The sequence below is a fragment of the Rosa rugosa genome, chromosome 2 (assembly GCF_958449725.1).
Source record: "Rosa rugosa chromosome 2, drRosRugo1.1, whole genome shotgun sequence".
NCBI classification, from domain to species: domain Eukaryota; kingdom Viridiplantae; phylum Streptophyta; class Magnoliopsida; order Rosales; family Rosaceae; genus Rosa; species Rosa rugosa.
This window is the reverse complement of record NC_084821.1, coordinates 9,417,376-9,436,702: the sequence shown is the minus strand read 5'-3', so window position 1 is coordinate 9,436,702 and position 19,327 is coordinate 9,417,376. Positions and strand designations below refer to the sequence as shown.

The 19,327-nt window shown below is 39.6% G+C and overlaps 2 protein-coding genes and 1 long non-coding RNA gene across 3 annotated transcripts; 1 reads left to right on the top strand and 2 right to left on the bottom strand.

Moving 5' to 3' along the window:
* Positions 1–5,317: 5,317 nt before the first annotated feature.
* LOC133733534 (wound-induced protein 1-like) lies at positions 5,318–6,027 on the top strand. Its single transcript, XM_062161162.1, has one exon. It carries the CDS (start codon positions 5,451–5,453, stop codon positions 5,895–5,897), a length of 447 nt encoding a protein of 148 aa, XP_062017146.1. The 5' UTR covers positions 5,318–5,450; the 3' UTR covers positions 5,898–6,027.
* A 3,777-nt stretch (positions 6,028–9,804) lies between these two features.
* Positions 9,805–12,774, bottom strand: LOC133734428 (uncharacterized). Its single transcript, XR_009858263.1, has 3 exons — positions 12,381–12,774; positions 11,845–11,906; positions 9,805–10,595 (listed from the first exon to the last, which is right to left on the bottom strand). It is a non-coding gene; the product is annotated as an uncharacterized LOC133734428 (long non-coding RNA).
* A 4,251-nt stretch (positions 12,775–17,025) lies between these two features.
* Positions 17,026–19,059, bottom strand: LOC133730298 (senescence associated gene 20-like). The gene is made up of 2 exons (XM_062157919.1): positions 19,028–19,059; positions 17,026–17,649 (listed from the first exon to the last, which is right to left on the bottom strand). Exons 1-2 carry the CDS (start codon positions 19,057–19,059, stop codon positions 17,151–17,153), a joined length of 531 nt encoding a protein of 176 aa, XP_062013903.1. The 3' UTR covers positions 17,026–17,150.
* Positions 19,060–19,327: the final 268 nt, after the last annotated feature.

Below are 19,327 nucleotides of genomic sequence, written 5' to 3'. Positions count from 1 at the left end.
TCTCTCTGGGCACCCAGCGTTCCCTCTCTCTCTCTCTCTCTCTCTCTCTCTCTCTCTCTCTCTCTCTCTCTCTCTCTCTCTCTCTCTCTCTCTCTCTCTCTCTCTCTCTCTCTCTCTCACTATGACTCTATCAACACCCCATCTCTCTTCCCCCCTCCCCCTCCCAATCCCGATCACCTCTGCAATTCCAACCATCCACATCTTCTCTCTATTGGATTCATCAAACAACCCATTTGCATCATCCAACCTGCCTTCCTTACACAAGCCATTTATTAAGGATTCATCAAACAACCCTCGGTGGTCGCCGGGGTCGAGAGAGAGAGAGAAGGGTCGAGCTTTCTGGGTTTGGATATGTTTTGTTGTTCGGCGGTGGCTTCAAGAGACTCTGACGAGGTCTGTGGAGGGTATGGTGGTTCTCTAAGGTGGTCGACGGCGGCTGGGTCGCAGAGGAGTTAACCTCCAATCTCCTTTCAATTTCGGGTCGGATTGGGAGATTCCCTCGCACCCCACAACGATGGTGGAGGTCCTGGAGGATCGAGGCCGGCCGCCAGAATAATGGATTGATCTGAAAGGGAAGATGGAGAGGAGATGGGTTCTGGGATAAATGGATTGACAGAGAGGTGTGTGGATAGTGGCAGCTGTGCTGGTGCAGAGTCGGGGCCGAGAGAGAGAGAGGAGATCCTCTTTTTTTTTTTTTTTCTTTTCTTTTTTTACCAAAAAAGTGAGCCAGAATGTGAGAGTACTAAATTACCCTTTAACAAATGAACAATGACATAAAAGTTAACGGCGTTATTGACATCGTGTCTATATATATAGTGGGTCGGGTTTTAGATTTCGTGTACCAAAATGATCGGTTTGAAACTTTATGTATCAAAATTATTAGTGGTCTTTAGTTGATGTACTGTTTGCAAAATTTTCCCTATTATAATAGTGAAAATAAAAACGTACTCCTTAATTTCAGTCATGTACCTAAACTCGATTTAAATATGACCGACATGCATCACTAATGTTTCAGGTAAACTACTCTTGTAAAAGTATGTATAACAATGAAAATAAAAACGTGTACTCCTTAATTTCAGTCATGATATCATGTACCTAAACTCGATTGAAGTATGACCGACATGCATCACTAATGTTTCAGGTAAACTACTCATGCATGCTTATGATTTGACGACATCGTTAATTATGACTCAATACTCTAAATCTTAATTATAAAGAAAAGATGTTAACCGATTACGTTTCTATTTATTTATTTATTTAATTTTTGTTTGTTTACTTAAAGATGAAGGTGCTAACTGCACAGCTATTAACTGTGAATATAGAAACACACAGTTAAGTCCTTATTAGCATGCACATGAATTGTTTTTTAGTTTCTATTCGTTTTGTTCCGCATACACGTACGTGATTCGCGTGGGTCATATATATAATTAGACAAGATTTTTTGGCGTAGAAAAATAAAGTTCTTGTGATTATATTGGCTTTGCTTCGAAGTTGTTGAAACTTCATCTATTTTATATTCAATTTGAACTTGTCTACACTTGGTACCAAAAACATAGCCTCCCCAGATTAGCATATTCTTTAGGATTAAATTCAGTTTATCCCCTTGAATTTTGAGTCTAAAATCAGACTGGTCCTTAAATTTTTTTTTAATCAGACTGGTCCATGTACTCTCAAACGACATCACCCTTAGTCCAAATTTTGAATTTGCTTCCAAATGTGACGTCACTATAGCCGTTGGAGCCGACAAGGGGCCCACGTTTCAAAATTTTAAACTCATAAGGAGGGCAGAATGGACATTTCCAATTTAATATAATTTCTAATTTTTTTTTCTTCTCAAAATTCTCTCTCTCTCTCTCTCTCTCTCTCTCTCTCTCTCTCTCTCTCTCTCTCTCTCTCTCTCTCTCTCTCTCTCTCTCTCTCTCTCTCTCTCTCTCTCTCTCTCTCTCTCCCCGACCACGCTAGAAACCCCTTCTCTATATCGGCGGCGTGATCTCGACGCTGCGTTTCACTTTCATCTTCTTCCTCTTGAATCTCAGACCGCTCTTCTTCTTTTTTCACTGAACGTACTGTCCATCTTCCTCGTCAATTTACATACAGTTAACTCAAATTCCATTTCAACTCCATAACTCAAAACACTATTACACTCACAATTGCTCATCATTCAAACCCGTTCAATTCTTGCTTTCCAACTCAATTTCTCCATTTCTATCCCAAATAATCTGTGACTCCAATACAAAATTAATATAATCAACAACAATGACTTCACGAACAACAGTTCAAACCAATTTACTCTGCTCTGGGATTGTTACTTGATCGGAAACGGAAACAAGAGCCATGAATACGCAGTAGCCACAAAACCCAAAACTCCAATTCTCCAAATTCAACCAACACTTGAATTCAGTTATACCCAACAATAAGAATCACGATCTCATGTTCATATATATAGTCGGAAATAAACCAACAAATATCAATAGACAATCTTGAACAGTGAAACCCTAAATGAACAGTAACCTCAAAATCCCAATTCTCAAAACATGAACTTGAAGTGAAATCCGGAGTAATAGACAGGTAGAGGTCGATAATTAAAAAAAAAAAATCATCCAATTCCCTTTCCTTCTTCTTCTTCTTGTTCTTTCGAACCCATCAACACCCAAACTCAAACCCAATTGCTATCAAATTCAAATCCAAAACCCAATTGCTATCAAATTCAAAACCAAAAACCAAACTCAAATCCAGTTGCATGCTATCAAATTCAAATCCACTGTCTTTATTCTCACCTTTGATGGCCATGAGCAGAGAGGGAGAGGATGGAAGAGAGAGAAGGCGAAGAGAGAGAGAGGGAGCCGAAGAAGAAGAAGCGGGCCCTGGTGGCCCAGGTCTCCGACACCGTGACCCGACTCAGGAAGTTGGCGATGATGTCCAACGCGGGTCAGATATGTGAGAGCTCCGGTGCAGACAGTGTCCTACAAGTCGGCGGTGAGACACGTGGAGCGGATGAGGTCGAAGGCTAGCTTCTTGCAGACGGCGGAGCGACCATCTCTGTGAAGGCGGACTTGGCGAGGATAGAGATGTCGCGGTCTGAGATTTGAGAGGGAGGAGGTGAAGATTGAATAGATTGAAGGGGGAGAAATTACAAGGCTGAAGCTAGAGTTGTTCGAGGATGACATTGACGGCGCCATCGTGGGAAGGAGGTGAAGGTGAAACGCGTAATCCAGTCGCCGATATAGAGAAGATGAGAGAGAGAGAGAGAGTAAAAATAAAAATTAGAAATTATATTAAATTGGAATGTCCATTCTGCCCTCCTTCAAGGTTTAAAAATCTAAAGTGTAGGCCCCCTTGTCGGCTCCAACTCAGCAGCTGACGTTATTTTTGGACTCGGGTGATGTTGTTTGAGAGTACAAGGAGCAGTCCGATTAAAAAAAAAGTTTAAGGACCAGTCTGATTTTAGACCCAAAGTTCGAGGGGGTAAACAGAATTTTTTCCTATTGTTTAACAATACTGGGAACATGTAAGCTAATTATTACGTTTGAAACGTAGACACGAAGAAAATTTGGAAAGCCGTTCTCGTTTTTTCTCTCTAATAGCTAGGGTTTTCCCTGGTCGAAAATTTCTCTTATCCGGTAGCGCACCAATGTCGGTGTGGGCCTCCGGCTGCAAGCGCCAAGGCCTCATCGGCGTGTGGCACGTGTAGTCGGACGGGTTCTGTGCTTCTTGGCCTTGTAGGTTCCTCCCGCTGCTTCTCTCAGATGACTTGAGTTGTAGTGGGTGTCTCTTACAGGCGTTCAACACCAAACTAGCGGTGGGTGGTCGGATCAGTGCTTTTAAATCTGAATCGAGACTCGACAGTGTCTGTTTGGTTTTGCTCTAGCTTGCACGGGTTGGTGGCTGGTTAGTTGTGCTTGCACTACCAGTGACTGTCGCTGGATTTGAATGGGTCGTCGTGGAAGTGGTTTCCGATGGTTTGAATGGTGGGCAACTTGGACGGCGGCCTTGATTGCAAGGTCAGTTTCCTTCCGAGCTTCCTAGAGGTGAGGAGGCGGTGGCTTCGATGGTGACCGAAATGGTAGGGGGTGGATGTGGTATGAGAAAGGAGGGTGTTGGTGAGTGCGACGGAGCAGCGACGATGGTGGTGGCCGGGAAGGAGATGAGGGTGAGACGGTGGCAGGCAGTCAAGAGTGTTGTTGGGCTTGGCAAGTAGACTCCTGCAATTTCTATGTTGGATGGGTCGAAGATGGGGCTTGGACTGAGTTATTGGGCCATTATTGGCCTCTTGTTATTTTTCTTGCTTTGTTTTATTGTTACTTTTTAGTAGATTGTGGCTTTATGCCGGAAATAAATCCCAATCAATCTGTGTTAGGGCAACGTGGGCTCTGTCCTGAATTGTACACCTTGTGTACCTTGTCTGCCCTAGTGAGGCGGCGAGTTCCTTGTTTTGTCAAATGGTTGCAACCTTCTAGTGGTAAGATGAAACTAATTCAGTGTCACCAGATTCATTTTTTTGTGGCAACATAGTGGGAAAGCTTATCGTATTAGTATGTTATGGCTTTGAGTACGTAAGCATTTACTTTCCGGTATGTCACTACCTCTGTAAAGCGAATGGAGAGCTAGAAATGCACTCTTCCCTAATTAGTGCTTGTTAGAATACATACTTTGTAGAGACTCTTGTTATTATCTTATTTTGAGATGTTTTCTTTATGCTTATTGTAATTTGGGGTTCAGGTATTATGTCCCAAATGAAGGTGATTTTGAAATTTGGACACAGCTGATGCAATTTGAAAGTGCATGGATGATCGTGATAAAAAAAAAATATCATGGACCAAATTGATGTTTGCCTCAAAATTTGAGGGAGTAAACTGAATTTAGTCCTAAAACAAAACAAAAAAAAACCTCATGCATAGTTTCCCCAAAGGAAAAAATAAATTTCTCATGACAGTACTAAAATTAGTTTCTAATTTAACTTTTAATTAATTTTTTTCTATATTTGATGAAAAAAAATAAGCAAATATCATTCGAGATGCCTCAAACATATCAAAACAATTAAATATCACGATCTGCATGCTTCTCTCAAGTAAAAACTTGTTGGAACACGACTCTCCAATTTTCACGAATATACTAACCTCCGAGGGCATTGGATCTTCTGGTCAAGAAAACTAAGCCGTTAATTAAGTAATTGTGAATTTGATTTCACTCCCAGGTATATATTAGCTGGTAAGTCATACCAAACCCTCCCCAGTTAATTTGCACTACAGCTGTGCCTATTTGTCTTTCTCCAAAGACAAAAAAGGAAAGCTGTGCCTATATATATGTCTCACACGAACACAATAAAGTTAATAAGACTTATAGCTAGCCGGCTAGCTAAAGCCTTCCTTGGTTCGTCCTGAGATTCTGACAATTGGGATCCGCCATTTTTGACCAAATCCCACAGGAAAGCTGGCATTCTCGGTGAGTTAATGATGCCGGAAAATCCCCAATCCCGCCACAGAAAAATTGTGAAGACCCTCTACAAAGCCCTAGCACACAGAGACACCAGAACCACCGTAATGCTAGTGGCTCCAGATCTTGAGTGGTGGTTCCACGGACCGCCGCAGTGCCAGCACATGATGAAGATGCTAACCGGGCAGTCGAGGCACTTGGAGTTCAAGTTCCAGCCCCGAAGCCTCAAGGCGGTCGGGGACCGTGTGGTGGCGGAGGGATGGGAAGGTAAGAAGGCATATTGGGTGCAGGTGTGGACTGTTAACAAGGATGGGATGATCACGCAGTTGCGCGAGTATTTCAACACTTGGGTGACGCTGATGGTTAGGGTTTCGGAGGCCGAGGACGAGATGGTGAAGCTGTGGCAGAGTGATTCAAAGGAGCGGTTCCGGCGCTCGTTGCCGGATATTGTGTTAGCTATCTGAAAGTTTGAACATGTATTATCTCTGAGTCACTGTGGTCAGAGTGTTCGTTCATTCTGCTACGTACTATTAAACTAAATGTAGAGATCGATGGCCTGATCTATATTACTACTGCTTCTCGATCATTTAATTATTACCAAAGATCATATAATATATAAGGGAACAAATAATACATTATAGGTATTCGATTGGTTTCTCAGACATATCGATCCTCTACTGTTTGAGCAGTATTTAATAGGATTAAATTCTGCTTACTACCTTGTACTTTCAAGGGTTCATCAGTTTAGTTCCTACACTTCTAATTTAATCAGAAAAGTCATTGCACTCCCGATTTAATCAAATCGATCCAATCCGTCACTATTCTGTCAATTTTCGCTGTTAAAATGCTGACGTGGGACATTCTCACAGGGAAAATTCCTAAACTACCCATCACTAGGCAGTCCGTCGACGTGTTAGTGTTGTGAATGCAGATGGGTAGTTTGAAAATTTTCCCTGAAAATTGACGGAGTGGTAGTTGATTGGATCGATTTGATGAAATTGGAGAGTGCAAGGACTTTTCTGATTAAATTAGAAGTGCAGGGACTGAACTGATGAGCCCTTGAAAGTACAGGGTAGTAAGCAGAATTTAGTCCTATTTAATAACTCAAAAAATTTGGAGAATATTTCACTGATCGGCCGGCCATAAATCATATAAGACGAGTTTTGTATTTTCGCAATATCTGTGGATTCTACAGGCACTATATGTTCTACGAGTCTACTACGATCGCTTTCAGATATGATTTTGATTTTATGACAAAGTTGATCAATGTAAAGTTGACTCCTGAACTGAAATTTTGTTCACCAAAATTGAGAGAGAGAGAGAGACAGAGAGAGAGAGCAGTTCTAACACCTAAGTTGACATCTTTGCCCATGAAAATTTGTTTTGATCATGAAAATTTTACCTCCTCACTCTTAATTGTCATCATCATATATTCCTTTCCCTGTTAGCTATCTAAATGTGAGGAGGTAAAATTTTCTAACCAAGAAAGGAATCAATTATGTCGAAAGTAAGAGGACATTTTTAGCCTTGTAAAGAAATGCATTCTTAAACAATTGAACGTTATAGCCCAACCCTTAAACCCTAAGAGAACAGAACGCGCCCTTGCACTTTTGTAGCCCCAGCCTTATTTTCTTCTCCGTCCGGCAGCACATTCTAGCGATGTCATTGTCAGACGAGACGTGATTGTCTGAGCCTCTCTTGGCTGCTCTGTTGGTCTCTGGTGGGACTTTGGGCCTGAAACCTGGGTTAAAAATGGAGAAGGGAGATTGTGTGGTGGGACAGGAGCGTTTCCGGGACCGATGGTAGTGGGATTGTTGGTGGAAGACAGGTGCGAAGGGGCAGACCACACCACTTAGTAGCACTGGGACTCGGCGTCCAGGCGATAGGCTTGTTGGGCTGAGGGTAAGATCGGAGGTTGATATGATATGATTTGATTGCAGGCGGGATTAGATATTGGTCTGGTCGGGATTGATTGTAGGCGAGATCAGAGTTTGTTGTGCTCTGGGTGGATCGATGGTTTGCAGGCTTGGACCGGAGATTGTTCTAGTTTGATATGCGACTAACCGGGGTCGTTAGCTCAGTTAAGGTAGGTGGCTTTGGTTCGACAATGGTGATGCGATGGTGGGGAGCACTCAACTGTGGTTATGCCCTAGTGTGGGTGGTGGTGCGACGTTAGAGTTGAGGCAGGAATGCTCATAGGCCTGACATGGCTTTCTCCCAATCTTGGACAGTGTTTGTGCCTGGGTTCAGGATTTGAGCCCAATTTGGGCAGCTATGTTTTTAGCTCTCAGTTACTTTGTTTCTTTAGTTGTAACTTATTTACTGTTTTCAATAAAAAGATATGGGCGTTGTCTTGGTCTGCACACCTTGCGTGCCTGCCCTAGTTAGGAGGCGAGTTTTTTGCTTTGTCAATTGGTCGCAACCTCCTAGTGGTAGGATGAAACAAAGTGTCGTCGGATTAGATTCTATGCAGCAACATAGTAGGAAAGTTGCGCTACTTGTTATGATGCTTCTCCTTTGTAGAGCTATTTTTCTGTTATGTCACTGCTTTGTCAAAGTAAATAGAGTAGTCAGTCAATCACTCTTTGCTACTGGTGCATGTTAGAATACATTACTCATTGTAATATGGGGTTCAGGCTTTATGTCTCCCCCTTGTATTCTATGGTTTCATTAATCAAGACTTGAGAGCAGTCACACCGACCTCCTTAAAAAAAAAAAAAAATTTAAAAATTTCATTGGATATATTCGCATGCTATCACAGAAACCAAGAAAAATATATATTTTCCCAAGACTTTCACCGCACAATGAGTTTTTGAAATTCATTGTGGGTATTTAGAAGTTGCTCAGAGAATTTCTGGCTCCACTGATCTATTTCTACTTTCTATTTTTATACTAGAAGGAGATACTTTTGTACTCAAATATATAGGTAATATAACCATAAGATTATTTTTGTAGGGTTCATAATGTTTTCTTGGCAGACAAAAATATTTAGCATGTTTCTCAGAATTTAATTTTCACATAGATTGTATGATTTCAGAAAGAATTAATTTAGATGCCTCACGTGTTCTATAAAGTTGTAAAACATGTAACCTAATATTCGTAAATCCATTTCATCTTTGTTACCTATAAATATGACTAACTTTAGGAATGCTATTCATGAAAAATGGTAGTTTAAGGAAAAAAAAATTTCCGACACAACATGTTTAGTGAAAATCTTTCAAGTAAATTTCTCAACTGTTTTACATTTTATAATTTGATGTAGATGCTGGTTATGAATGATGATCGGTACGGTATTATCTAATGTTATATACACATAAACATCTACACACATTTAAGTTTCCTCCCATTTTAAGGTTGATGCATCAACTAAGTTGTTATTACAATTTTTTGTAGATAGATACTGCAGATGGTCAATAATTTTCTTTCCTCTTGCATTTATAGTTTTATTATATCATGAATGTATACACGTTCGTAATGAAATTCATGCTAAAAGTTTAAAAAATTCATAGCAAATGAGTTTATTTTCATATATATATATATATATATATATATATATAGAGAGAGAGAGAGAGAGAGAGAGAGAGAGAGAGAGAGAGAGAGAGAGAGAGAGAGAGAGAGAGAGAGAGAGAGAGAGAGAGAGAGAGAGAGAGAGAGAGAGAGAGAGAGAGAGAGAGAGAGAGAGAGAGAGAGAGAGTCCGTCTCAGGAACGGACGTCCGTTTCTTAGCTAAGAAACAGATTTCCATATTTGACCCACTTTTCGATCACATTTTCACATCTTAACCGTTCAGTTTTTAGGTCCTAATGTATAGATCACTTCTACAAATTTTCAGCCAATTTGATGATCGTTAAGGCATCCAAAACTGCAATTTACCATTATAAACACGAATGGTTCCGGTTCGACAGATTCGGTCCGTTCGTGTAAATTGCAGTTTTGGATGCCTCAATGATCATCAATTTGGCTGAAAATTTGCAGAAGTGATCTATACATTAGGACTTAAAAACTGAACGGTTAAGATGTGAATGTGTGATCGAAAAGTGGGAAAAAACTGGAAATCCGTTCCTAAGCTTAGGAACGGACCTCCGTTCCTGAGCAATGTTCTATATATATGGGTGGTTTTGGCTTTCAATTGCATGTGTCCAGACCAAGGTTTTAAATATCGGTATCGTTGTATATATCGGTACTTTGAAAAAGGGAGATGTTGGAAATATCGGGGATATATCGGGGATACAGGGTAAGAAAATGTCGTTTTTGAAAAAAGTAAATTTATTAGAAATTTAGAATTACATATAAATACATATGAATGTCAACTTCATCTACATCCAAAAAGAGACTCTAGGCGGTTGAAAAGCCGCTCGCTGGTCTACGAAAATGCAATAATCAGACCAAGACATATGACACATATAGTGCAAATTGTAGTGATGAACATGATAGTTATAGATCTCTTTAGAGCTGCCGACTGTTTCTCCTATAAGGGGATAATAAGGATGAACCCAACTAGATGACTGATCATATACTTCTCCATATTGATTATATCCATAAGCATCATAACCAAATTGATTGTTGCCTTTATGAGATTCATTTGAAATCCCACTGCGCTCTGTGCTTAAACTGATTGAGTCAAAACTTAAGGCAATTGAAGAAACATCAGATGGGGTACTTTGATCATCAGTTGCACCTCTAGTCCTCCTCCCATATCGGGTCTTCTCTTGAGCACCATGGCCAGCTGTTCTCACTCCGTGGTCTTCATCTTGGGTGGTATGATCAAAATTACTGACAGGACCCGCCCCGGATTTCACCCTGAAATCCGAAGAGGCCCTGCGGGGCCCACTTTAGAAGAAATTCTACCAAAAATTTGCCAGAACTTCCCCTAAAAATGGACAACCCAAAACCTGTAGAAAAACATCCACACTTCTAAATCATCCATCCTTATTCTCCTGGAGCCACCCTGCTCCCTATATCACAACATCTCACATATCTCATTTCATAAACAATTCTGAATTTAAGAATATTAATCTCATAGGTTATCAGAGCAATCTAATGTACAGGCGAACAAGAGAATAGAAAGCAAGATAAATGACCGATGCTTTTATAATGCGGAAGCTATGACAACTATGCCTCAACCCCAAGTACGCTCGACCTCAAGCTAAACTGGCCTGCAAACTGGGCATTTAAAACCGAAGGGCCCAGGGGAAAACATTTAAAATCCGTTAGAGTGAGTGGACGAAAAATAAGTAATTTCGAATGAATAAGTAAAACTTAATGTTTTCCCAAGTTATTCTCTAAAATCTCGCATGCAGTAACAATCTTGAAAATACTTTTAATCATCATCTTTACTGCAATCTAATCGCGTAGAAATAAAACATCTTAAAATCTCTTAAAATCTCATCCTCAATCCTTATAAAAACATCATTTTCAAGAGGCTTGCTTGATAACTCGAAAGGACTGCTGTCTAGTCATCTCATGCCATCTGGGAGGGACTGCCACCCAGATGACGCATCGGAAGGGACTGCCAACCGGAATAGGAGGCGGTGGTAGAAGGGACTGCCAACTAACCACAGGTAGTAGACGGGACTGCCGACTAACTACCTCATGTCATCTGGAAGGGACTGCCACCCAGATAACGCATCGGAAGGGACTGCCAACCGGAATAGGAGGCGGTGGATAGAAGGGACTGCCAACTAACCATCTCATGCCATTTGGGAGGGACTGCCACCCAAATGACGCATCGGAAGGGACTGCCAACCAGATTATTACCTAGAAGGGACTGCCAACTAGGTAATATGCGCATGCGCCGTAAATAACCTCCTCAATAAACTGAATAGCCTCCTCAATAAACTGGAAACAGCATCTTACAATTACCTGCTTTCGGAAATAAACTCGATAATACTTCAATAAATCATTAATAATCCACTGAAAGCATAACTCAGGATTATCCCGCTAACTCATACCTCAATATCTCAATAAATCCTCGAAAACATAAATCAAATACTCTGTAAATCAATAAATGCTTTCGGAAAGAAAACTCAATCTTACTTCAAGGCTGAAAAGCTCAAAACTCAATAAATCTCGATAATTCAACTATGCTCAAATATTTACTAAATCCTTCGTACTCGTATATCATCGTATCAACTGATATTCGAAATCAATAATTCTCATAATATTTTCTTAATCAGTCACTTCCCGAAAATCATTTCTCAACTCAATAACTCCTGAATAACTATCTCAAAAATCTACTAAAAGCCCTCGGGAAGGAATTTCAATACTAATCTCGTAATTCATGAATAAATCCCGATAAATCAACGCTCAATAAACCATAAAACCCAATAATTCAAAACATAATTTAAATCTCAATTGGAAGGAAATAATAATACTGCATGCATAATTAATTTAAAAACAAATGTCCACTCACAGTACTATTTAGGCGATCACGCATACGAGTTCCTTCATCGAGCAATAGTTCGGTATATCGCCCTGTACACAATTATAATTCGTGAATAACTATTCAACAATTAAATACGATTCTCAAAATCAAATCCTCATAAATCATCTCGCCACTTCTTCTCTGATTCAACCCAAATTTTACCACTAATACCATTTCGTTAATTTAAAGGTTCCAAGGCAGAACCAAGAGATATCCGACGGCCGGATTCTCGTAATTCGATAATCGAAACCCTAAACTTCAAAAATTCATAATTAATTCCAAGCTTCTCCAAAATTCACCAAATTTCATATACAAGCTCTACAATATTTATAGGATTTAACTAGCTAAAAAAAAAAACAGAATATAAATCACTGTTCATACACCGCACTATTCACCGTCGCACTATTCATGCAGCTACACTGTTCATGCGGCGGCCAACTCCTCCTCCGGCCACCAAATTTCAACCACAGAATCATCTCAACAGTCTAAGCACTTTTCATAACTGTGACCAAGTGAGAAAATACCTTGAAATGCTCCAATTTTGCCGATGAACACAAACCCGGAAATCTCCAAACCCACAAATTTGGAAATCCTTCAAATTCACCTTCCAAACGTGGAAATTCCAACTAGAAGTCTTGAGGGAAGATGATCAGTGACCCGAGGCGCTCCTAATAGAGCCAATTTCACCGCCGAAGATAGCCGGAAACTGGAGAATTTCGCCGGAGAAGCAAACTGCTACAGTAACCATGCTTGCATAAATTCGGGGTTTGCCGGCCAAATCGCCGATACCCACTGGTACCATCGTGTAGAGGAGGAAGAGACGGTCCAAGGACAACTGGAATCACGTCAATCGGACGCCGGACGGTGAAGAAATCGGAAAAAGAAGGAAAGAGGGCGACGCGGGGGAAGAGGGAGAGAAAATCGAGGAGAGAGAAAATGACGAGTTACCACAGTAACTCGTCCTATTTATAGAAAGTTACCATAAACAGTAATTTTACCTTTTCGCTTATAACTTTCGCATACGAACTCCGATTTTTACGTACCATATATGCACGCGCTCGGTTTAACGTCCTCTACAACTTTCATGAAGAACATTTTCTCAAATTTTGACCCGAACAAAAAGTCAACTTTTAGGGCCTCTAAAATGTTGAAACGGAGCCAAAAAAGTAAATGTAAATGTCGTTTACCCATCGAAAGACTCGTAAACTGGTAAATTTAGGTTCGGGACGTCACAATTACCTTCACATGTAAATTGGAATCCTCCATCCACAGAAGATTCTCCATAGTCATATCTTTCACCTCCACCACCTGTTCCGCTTCCACCCTCTCCACCATCATCAGAACTATCTGGAGTTGCTGTACCACCCCACGCATCATTACTATCTAAATTATCTTCTGGGTTTTTAACAACTTCTTCATATAAGACTCTCTCTACGTTGATTCCAGCAATAGAGATTGTCTAGGCAATTAGGCATGAACCAGCTTTCTAAGGCTTCACCATAATTTAAAATCAATAAAAAGAGACAAACATAAGCACCTATCTGCCCCTATTGTCCGAATGAGTGTAAATAAACAATAGTCACTAGTCAGCAATCAAAGACTATAAGCCCCAAAGGGAAAAAAAAAAAAAAAAAAAAACAGCCATATTTTTACCTCAAATTTTACAGATATTTCTTCACTTTATCAGGGATATATCGTAAATATCTAATATATCGGGGATATTTGACGATGTCGGAGAAATTTCGCAGAAACGGTGAAAGATAAGATATTTACACCCCTAAATATATCGGTCCGTCGAAAAAAGGAGACATCGGGGGAGATATCGGATATATCGCAGATATTTAAAACCTTGGTCCAGACATGGGTTCGAATCTCCCCAACCTCAAAATCTTGAATTTATTTTAGATTTTTCCATTTCAGTTGGCCAGGATCATTTTGGGAATTTGACTTCCATGTGGACCCCACTTTTGCTGAGTTGGAATGCCACGTCAGCAGTTAATGGCAGAAATTGACGGAATCCCGACGGAAGGACCTATTGGATGAGAAAATGATATTGTAGGGGTGTTTTTGATGAAATTAAAAGTCGAGGGACTGAATCGATGTTAGACCCATACCACAGGGTACTAAATAGTATTTAGCCCTACATATATATATATATATATATAGAACGTTGCTCAGGAACGGAGGTCCGTTCCTAAGCTTAGGAACAGATTTCCAGTTTTTTCTCACTTTTCGATCACACATTCACATCTTAACCGTTCAGTTTTTAGGTCCTAATGTATAGATCACTTCTGCAAATTTTCAGCCAAATTGATAATCGTTGAGGCATCCAAAACTGCAGTTTTTAAGTCAGTTTTCGATCACACATTCACATCTTAACCGTTCAGTTTTACGTCCTAGTGTGTGTGTGTGTGTGTGTGTGTGTGTGTGTGTGTGTATGACCCTTCCACTAAGAGATCCTCTTTTTTTTTGTCATTTTAAAGGATCCTTTATGGGACCCACTTTTAATCACATATCGGCATTTTGACCGTTCACTTCTTAGGACTTCATGAATAGATCACTTCTACAAATTTTCAACCAAATTGGTGACCGTTAAAGTATCGAACTAGATTAAATCAATTGACGAACCAATTCTGTCAAATCTGAACTCTTCATGTTTATAATTGTAAATCACAGTTTTGAATGCCTTAACTATTATCAATTTGGCTGAAAATTTTCATAATTGATCTACTCATACAGACCTAACAACGGAACGGTAGAGATGTTGATAAGTGATCACAAAGTTGGTCAAATAATCAATCATTTAAGATGGAAAAAAAGAGATCCCTCACTAGAATGACCATATATATAGAGAGAGAGGATCAAAAGCGGACGTCCGCACTGCTGCAAAAGTGTGGACGTCCATGCTTTCGCAGCGATAAGGTGTCGACAGCGGCGTGACTCTTGCCGGTAAAACGGGCCCACACACACACACACACACACACACACATACATACATACAGGCCCGATCAGAAGCAGGTATCCGCAAAACAGAAAAAGTGAGGATTCGCGTCGTCGTCCATCCTCTCGCCTCAATTAGGCGCCGACGGCGGCGCTGCTCTTTCCGGACGGAGACCAGACTTTGATCTTGAGCTTATTCTTGTCGATGGACTCGTCGGCTACGAGTTTACAGTCGACCTTGATGGTGCGTGAGGGCTAGCTGCCTAGAAATTTGATCTCGATCGCCTTGTCCTTCATCTTTATGGTGACGCCATCCGAGATGCTTAGGATCTCTGTCCGGCAAGAGCAGCACCGCAGTCGATGCCTGATGTAACTGTGAGGATGGACGTCCGCACCTTTTCTGTTTTGCGGACGTCCACTTCTGAACGGCTTCCGTGTGTGTGTGTGTGTGTGTAGGACAATCGCATATATGGTGACTCCATTTGGGATGCTTCTCTGCTAAGGACATCCGCATATATGGTGACTCCATCTGGGATGCTTCTCTACTAAGGACATCCGCATATATTAAAATATGCGGATTTTCTTGATAGAGTCACTTTTCGATCGCATATCCACATCTTGACCGTTCAGTTTTTAGGTCCTAATGTATATATCACTTATGCAAATTTTTAGCCAAATTGATGATCGTTAAAGTATCGAACTAGATTAAATCAATGAACGAACCGAAAATCTATCCAAACTGAACCGTTCGTGTTCATAATTGTAAATTGCAGTTTTGAATGCCTTAATGATTATCAATTTGGCTGAAAATTTGTAGAGATGATATACTCATATATACCTAAAAACTGAACGGTTAAGATATGGATATGCGATCGAAAAGTGAGTCTATCAAGAAAATCTGCATATTTTAATATATGCGGAGGTCATTAGCAGAGAAACACTGTGTGTGTGTGTGTAGCATTGAACTTAGAAGTGCATGCATATTGTGCTAGCTAGCGATATATGTATAGATTAATAGATTTTCATAGATTATCAACTCAATTATTAACTGTATGTGTACGCTAGCTATCATCACTCTAGGTATTCAACTAGCTAATTATGTTGGCGTGAGTCACTCTCTATAATGGTAGGAATTGTAGTATAATTAGGATTGTGTAGTTAAGGGGGAGAATATCACAGTGTAATTAGTTTCCTATTAGGATTGTGTATACTTTGTATATATACTCCGTCTTTGGAGAAGACCAATACATCAGAAATTCCCAAACTTCCTATTTGCCTTTGTTCTGTTTGACTAATTAATCTTTACGATGATGCCTCAATTTTCAACTTTGGTCATACATGCATGCATGTGGATGAATTGTTTGCACTGCATTTCTCAAATGCATTTCCGACCCTCATATCTTTCAGGAAGGTAACAAAGTTGCTAACATCTTAGCAGATCATGGCACCATGTTAACAAGTTTACTTTGGTGGGATTTGACGACTTCTCCATTCATTGTTTTGACTTGCAATAGTGATCGTTTAGGTTTTCTTCAATTTTGTTTTTGTTAGCTAGTTTTATTTAATGTCTTATGTATACAGTATACTATTATGGAGGTTTTGGCTTCGTCCCTCCTTTTTTTTTTAATTTTTTTTTTATAACATGGGGTGGTAATGAAGTTTTTTTTGCCTCTCTTATCCCTCCTTTTGAGCTAAAAAAAATAAAATTTCTCAAGTTATTTCTTATTGCCTATAGTTTCTTGTACATTATATTTATATTACTAGAATGAGGATCCAAATAAGTGAAATCATTTCGATCGAATAGTTCTCCGGCGTTTATTAATTAATACAAGGAAAATAAATTAGTGTATCCCACAAGTTCTCAAGATTAAAACCTTAAATAAATCGATAATAAGGGTGCCATTTCTTAGGATTGCACTAGCAACTGTTTTTTTTTTAATTTTTATCGCACAGTGCCTTTAGACTTTCGAATGGAAAATTATATATGACCATTAACTTCGTCGTACCAGTCAAGTGGCACTACCAAAAATGTCATACTGTAGCCCTTACTAACCTGAAGAGAGTAAGAGACCAATGACTGATTATCAATGATGTTTACTTACTGGTCTCTAATTAAATTAAAACTCTACACTTTCCACATTCGAACAGGTTTTGTTTTGTAGAAACAAAAACAACCAAAAGAAAATAAAAACAAAGGCAAATTATAGCCAGAAATACAAGAGACAAACCAGTTCATAATTAATACACCAATCTTAATGAGCTTCGCCTCATGCATCCATAAAACCAAACTTTTAGATAATGATTTGTTATCATAAGAGTTTAATTTATTAGAAACAGCCAGAATTAACTACTAGCTATAGGGCCAATACGAGGCCAGGTACAGACTTATTATCAGAGAGCTTACTCTCCCAAACACTCTGGCAACTACCTGACCGTGATGTAGTTTCCGGTGAGATTAACCTGGTAACCGTGACGGACGTGTTGTAGTACTCCCTCACTTGGGTAATTATCCCATCTGTGACGGTCCACGCGTGCACCCACGAGACCGAATGACCCTCCTCGTATCCCTCAGCCACCACCATTGATCCGAATGCAACAATCGACAGAGGAAGGAATATGAACGACGAGTCGTACGGCGGCGCACCGGTGAGGAGGCGGTTCAAATGCTGATGAGTAGGGGGGCCATGGAACCACCACTCTAGGTAGGGCGCGAGGAGGAGGTGAACAACGTCAACGTCTTTGGAGTTGAAGGCGTCGTACAGAGCCGTCACGGCTCGCTTGTTGCGAGACTCCAACTCTCCTTTCTTTTCTCCCTCCAGGCCACATTCTCGAGGGTTAGCCAGTTTTGGAGCTCTGAGTTATTGAGGCTTTGAGTTCTGGAAATGGTGGCTTTGAATGTGGAAGCTGGATGGTTTTGAGGTTTATATAGAGTAGGAGACCATGTGTGGAATTCGGACGGTTGCATGGAATAATATGTAAGTTGTATAATTACTTACTTTCGGTTTTAATTGCAAATATGAACTCGGTGGAAATTTATAGATTTTTCAATACGACTCAAACGAGCAATTATTAATTATATATGGGACACATGATAGTAACAATTATTATTTTTTATCTCGTTTATTGCTTATGGTTCATGGTGACCTAATGCTTCACTAAGTTTAAAACAAGCACTTTGTTTTTTTTTTTTTTTTTTTTTTCATTTTTGGTATATAATCATCATTAGTCATGAATATTCATGATCACTGGATCATTATCAATGATTTTGTGATCACTTATCATTAATAACGATTTATCTCAACATTAAGTGTTTTAATTTTAACTTTTAAAATTCAATTTAAAATGGATCACCACAAAATCATTGAAATTCATTCTCATGATCATATGTCAAACCAATACGTTTTATATTCTTAATTTTATATTGGCCAACAACATTTACTTGGTTGTACTTTTTTATTTCCCTCCATTTGTTTCCTTAATTGGAACTTCCCTAAGTCCAAAGGGCCGGGCAAGGGTCATCGATCATGACTAATATTGGAAAAAAAAATTTAGTGATCATATAAAAAAAATGGGTAATATACTTAGTTGCAAGGATCTAATTGAGAGTTTGAGACCTAGTTGACCAAATAATATTTCTTTTCAAAGTAGTATACAAGGTTCTAAGTTTAAATTCTGCACTCCTAAGAGAATGAGAAAGAAAATAAGGACTAAAGGTTAGTCTGTGAAAGCTTAACTTAAACCATAAGCAACTGTAATTTTTAGCTTATGAAAACTGCATTTTACCAACCTTTATAAGCAACAACTTAATAATGTATAGAGGTAGAACCGGGTTATATAATTTAGAGGAGTGCAGGTTATAACTTATAAGCTTATTATTATGGCAAACAAAATTATTAATTCTTTATGGTTTCAAGTAGTTTTGGAACGTGTTTACTAGTATTTGTGAGATTTGGCGAGAGAATACAACTTTCAAATGTCAATTTCCTTTCTTAATGCATGAATTTCACTATTGTGCACCGCGGGGGGGGGGGGGGGGGGGGGAATTTTAAGCTCCCCACTATAATGTCAATGATAGTGGTGGTGAATGCACTCATTAGCGACCATATTTATTAGACCACACATAAAAAGTTAACTATTAATTAAGTACGTATTGGTTTTTTTTTTAAAGGAAGTACGTACTGGTTAACCCTACGGTGAGTATAAATAAACTATAACCACAATTCTAACCCACCGCAAATTTATTTCTTTGTCATTGTCTCCCATTTTCTTCATACAGACAGGCAGCTTGCTTTTTCATTCAAATCTAATACACGCTTAAGCTTCATATTATCTATACTATTATTAAGAGAAGAGAATTTCTTCTCTAAAATTGAATTTTTTACCAATTTAACCCTTATATATATTTGTACATACTAGGGAAGTCTCAACTAAGTTTGACACTATCTGCTGGGCCCATCGGTACTCCCATGTACTATGCCATGGGCCGGGTTCACGACCCACCATGGCGAGGCTCATTGGGGATGCCACCCCG